Here is a 4917-nt window from a genome sequence, read left to right on the forward strand (position 1 = left end):
CCCTAGGTGCAGGTGGGCTTTGAGTCAGGAAAGTGACCCACGGCACACAGTGCTGAAAATCCACCAGCTGTCCTCCAGCTGGTTTTCTACGGCTCGGATAAGCAATCAGATTGAAGAAGACTCAGGGGAAAAAAATGCAGGAATTATACCAGGCATAGGAAAGAGAGATGCACTGTCTGGGGGCCCTCGGCTGGCCTGATGGCCCTGTGGCGGGCATGTCACCCCCGGTCACCCTGGCCCTGCGGGAAAGGGGACGGGTGAAGATTGCAAAGGTTTCCCAAGTGCAGCTGGAGAAAAGCTCTAGGAAACGGTCTTGAGGGGGGAGGTTGGGATTGTAAGCATCCTTAGTTACGGGAATGGCTTTGCTCCCGCTTCGCCTCTGTGTTTGAGCAATGCGGGTGCCTCCTGAAAGAGGTGAGCAGAATCTCAAGTCCATGAGCGCCGCTGGGCTGGGGCTAGGGCGGCTGCCTGCGGGGGCGGCGCACGGGACAGCAGAAGTGTGGGTCTGTACGTAAGTGCAGTCTGTGGGAGTTAGGATCAAACAGCCAGGCAATTGCTGTTCTCAGGATTAAGTGGCGGGGATTACAGAGAGCTGCACCGTCACCCTAACAGGGTTGCTCCGACTGTCCTGTGTACCAGGAGCTGCTGCTGCCCACGTCTTCACAGTTGTGAGGAAAGAGTTGCAGGATGCTGCCGAGGTCGGATGGGTGTGTTGCTGGTGCAGCCCATTCAGCCACATCAGAAAATTCAGTCAGAAGATGGATTTGCTGGTGTAACACGAGGAAAGGCGGTTATTTATGTGGCAAACATGGAGTTTTTGAGATGGTGTTTCTTTCTGCACACACGTGTTGTGGAGCTAACAAGGGGCTGATAAGTATCTGAGTTTGCAGGATATGGCCTGCTTCCAGTGACAGTCGTGCCAGGCGAGAAGGGGATGCCTTTGTTCTGGCTCATTGTGTTGACTCAAGGGAAGGAAGTGGATGGAGTTCCTGATGTTCTTGGCTCGACAAGGCAGGGTCCCCGGGAGTCTCTGGGATTGCTCCAGCAGGTGTTGTTGTGGAGAACAGGATCCCTGCCTTCCCAGTGATGTGGATTTGTTCTGGACCGATCTGACCCTCTGGAGAGCATGTGTATTGTTTTCTCCTGAAGTGGCTAATCAAATGAAGAAAACATATGTTGGCCACTTCAGCTTAATCTCCAGAAGGTATTTGGGACCTGAGCTGTGATCCGGAGGGTGAAGAGCTTTTCCCAGCACAGCTCTCTGCTCTGAATAAAACCCAGAACGAAACCCCTGCTCTGGCAGACTTTGCGTTTTGACCACGGATAATGCAGCCCGTGTTGCCTTCACTGAGCCCAGTGCTCCAGGGAGCTGACTTTTCATTGTTCACAAAGTTTTCCCAGGTGAAGCTGTGCTGGAGTCACGTATTCAATAAGCTTACGTCACTTCTCGGGTGGTATAAGGGAAGGAAGAGCTGGGGACAGTGTAGCTGGCCGAGCTGAGCAGCCCCGTGTCTGCAGAGGGAGCGTCCTGTCCTGCCTCCGTCCAGGAGCTCAGGCCGGAGCAGCAGCGTGGCGGTGACCTTGGTCAGCCGGGGCAGCAGCGTGGCGGTGACCTTGGTTAGCTGGAGCTAACGGTGCATCGGTGCATCGGTGTGGTGTTGGGAGAGCGCTCGGGGCATGGGCGTCTGAACATGCCATCCCTTCTGGCGCTGTGCGAGGGATCGGGACGTCCTCTGCCATGGCAGTGCCAGAGAAGCCTGCACAGAGGCGGGGCTGGAGTCGGTGCGGCTCTTTGGGGCTGGGCCTCAGTGGCTGTTTTGGTGGTTTGACCATCACGAGTGTCCTGGCTCTTGACACCTGCATAGCTCGTTAGCTCGCGGCTGCGTTGGTGCAGTGGCTACTGCTGTGCAAACGTGACACGCGGAGTGTGCAGCCTTGCATGGGAGATGCCACGGCAAATTCACCCTCCCGGGACACGGGGCAGCTCCGCTCCCGGCATCCCTGAGCCGGGGGAAGGCGAGTCGCTGCCAGTGTTTGCCACGCACATCAAGCACTCGGGCCTGGGGTACCCCGGGGTCTGCCCCTTGATTTCACTGGGCCCTGCTCCTGCCAGTGTTGGACTGGGATCCCCCATCCTTGCTCTGTTCAGCTCCTGTCTGCCCCGGGGCTGGGGATGGCACCCGGCCGTCCTGCCGCCCAGGCTTTTCTCCAAATCTCAGCCTAGCAGCTCCGCTCTCTGTGTGCCCGTTCCACACACTGCCCTTTGGCTGCTGCGGGCTTTCTGACAGCACTCGTCTCGGCAGCTCCACGCCTCTCCCGCCCAGCTCCATAGATTAAAACCACTTGGGCAATAAATTTCTGAGCTGTGGGCTGCAGCCCCGCAGCTGTGACGCTTCGTACAGTGATGGGCTATTTCCAGCCTGTCCTGGGAACAGAGAGGTGATTCATTGCAGCAGGGACGCACGCTATGTGCTGCTCAGATGAAAACCAATCCCGCTCCAGACCTGTGCCCCTCTCCTGGGTACATGCTTGTCCTCTGCCACTGGGATCAGAAACTTGGCTGACCCGGGAGAGTGGAGAAGCTGAATGAATTCACCCCGTCCCGAGGAGAGACAGCGTAACCTTGCAGACCTAGCTGTGTGAGTCGGGGCCGCTGTCTCCGCTGTCTTCAGATACAGGCTTGGACAAATTCCCTAACTTATTCCCCAGCAGAGAAATGGGAAAAACAGGGCAGCCTGCTGCATCCCAAGAGATGTCCCAGCCCCACATCTGGATTATGCAGGCCTTGGGAAAGTCTGAGCGCAGACCGGGGTCGGCCAGGCCAGCGTGTGTACGCTGGGCGGCGTGGCCGGACTCACGGCTCCGGACTGTGGTGCCATCTGCAGCCCAGTGCTGCGCTGTGCCCGTGGCCACCGTGGGCCGGACCCTGGCCAGGCCGGAGAGCTGGGGGTGGCCAGCGGTCTTACCAAGAGAAGACCACCTGCGGGAAGAAAGCTGAAATGCCGTGGGCTGAGGGGGACGGGAAGGGGTCTGGGCAGGGACTGGGGAGCAAAGGGGCACCACATCACTCAAGTAGGGTTCCCTGCACCTCTCCACGGTAGGATGTGGGCAAGGGAGCGGGGTCGTGCGATGGCCAGGTCCTGGTATGAAGATGAAACTGGAGGGAACAGGACTGTGATGGGCACAGGAGGAAGGGAAAAGTCCCCAGTTTCAGTGCTGGCCTGCCTCTTCCTGCACTGCTGGAGTCACGGATGGGTTTGGAACCAGCCCAGAGTGAGCAGAGCTGGTATACCTGAGCTTAAATACAGCAGAGCCCTAAGCTGCTGCGGGTGGAGCAGATCCTCTTTACAGTAATTTATCAGGTGCACTAAGGGAGGACGAGCCCCGGCCTGATGTCGCCTGGGTCTGTTTAGCCGTGAGTCATAGCTGTGCTTCTGCTCTGCGGCGCTGCCGGGTGGGGGGGCGGCTGGCTCCCGAGGCTGTAGAGGCTGGGTGTGTGTGTCTCACTGGCTCCGCTCTGTGTCTTGCAGGATGAAGTGAAGCTCCCGTCTAAACTGAGCATCAGCAAGTCTCTGAAGGAGGGTGAAAAGCTGGAGAAGGAAGGTGAGGGCGAGGAGGTGCCTGTAGGTGAGGACCATGCAGAGGAGGACCACATCCAGCTCTCCTCGGATGAAGAGGTGGAGATTGAAGAGATTATTGAAGAGTCACGGGCAGAGCGCATCAAAAGGAGCGGCATGAAAAGAGTGGATGACTTTAAGAAGGCATTCTCAAAGGAGAAGATGGAGAAGACTAAGCTAAAAACCAAGGAAAACCTGGAGAAGACCCGCCACAACTTGGAGAAGACCCGCCACAACCTGGAGAAGAGGATGAACAAACTGGGCACCAAGATTGTGACTAACGAAAGGAGAGAGAAGATGAAGACCTCTCGGGACAAGCTGAGGAAGTCTTTCACCCCTGACCACACCATCTATGCCAGGTCCAAGACAGCCGTCTACAAAGTGCCACCCTTCACTTTCCACGTCAAGAAAATAAGAGAGGGCGAGGTGGAAGTGAAAGCCACAGGGCTGGTGGAGGTTGGCGGAGAGGAGGGAGAAAACTCGGATCTGCTCCGTGGGGAGAGCCCCGAGATGCACACGCTGCTGGAGATCACAGAGGAGTCTGACGCGGTACTGGTGGACAAGAGTGACAGCGAGTAGGACAGGCTGCAGCATGGAAGGGTTGTGGACGACGGCTGAACACATAATCATTCACATTTCGAGATCTCTCTCTGCCCTGGTGCCCCAGGGGAAGTGTACACAATGCATCTTTTCTACCCTGCAGAGCCGACGCCAATCCCCTGCCTGCTAGGACAAGGTGTATTTTATATTTTAGTTTTAGCACACGGAAATGTTAGGAACACGGGACTGTTTTTCTTACACTGTTGAATCACCCTTGGAGACCATTCCTGCCGCAGGCTGCGTGAGAGCCTTCTAGCACCAGACCTGAAGACGGGCTTTGAGTGACGGGGACCCGGCCCAGCTGGAGAGTGCTAAAACCAAGATAACGGCTGTACACCTGGAAAGCTCAAGTGTCCTCCATAAGCGAAGACCTGGTGTCAAGAAATCTTCCTGCCAAGCAGCCCGCCGGCTCACGCCACCCCGGCTCCCTGTGCCAGGCTGCGTGGCCATCCCCGCAGGCAGGAAGACCCCCAGCACCCAAGCTGGCCGCCCCTTCGGGGGAGCAGAGGAACTGTGATGTACCCAGTGTGCAGGAGGGAAGAGCTGAGCAAGTCCTGTTGATGGGCAGAGCACCGGCGAAGCTGAGCCAGCCGCGTGGCAGGCAGGCGGGTCTGCTCCTCTCTGCCCTCCCCAGGACTGGATTATGTGGTGGCCGCCTAGGACGGCTTCGCCACAAAGCCGCCCTGCAGCTGGGACCGCC

At 57.6% G+C, this 4917-nt stretch overlaps 1 protein-coding gene across 1 annotated transcript in view; it reads left to right on the top strand.

Annotated features, from left to right (window-relative positions):
• Positions 1–4911, top strand: part of PTRF (polymerase I and transcript release factor) — a 17877-nt gene extending 12966 nt beyond the window's left edge. Inside the window, exon 2 of the mRNA XM_009328271.1 lies at positions 3531–4911. Within this exon, the coding sequence (XP_009326546.1) occupies positions 3531–4196 (666 nt within the window). The 3' untranslated portion in view covers positions 4197–4911. The remainder of the gene's footprint in view (positions 1–3530) is intronic.
• Positions 4912–4917: the final 6 nt, after the last annotated feature.

The sequence above is a fragment of the Pygoscelis adeliae genome, unplaced genomic scaffold (genome assembly GCF_000699105.1).
Source record: "Pygoscelis adeliae isolate BGI_AS28 unplaced genomic scaffold, ASM69910v1 Scaffold977, whole genome shotgun sequence".
Lineage (NCBI taxonomy): Eukaryota > Metazoa > Chordata > Aves > Sphenisciformes > Spheniscidae > Pygoscelis > Pygoscelis adeliae.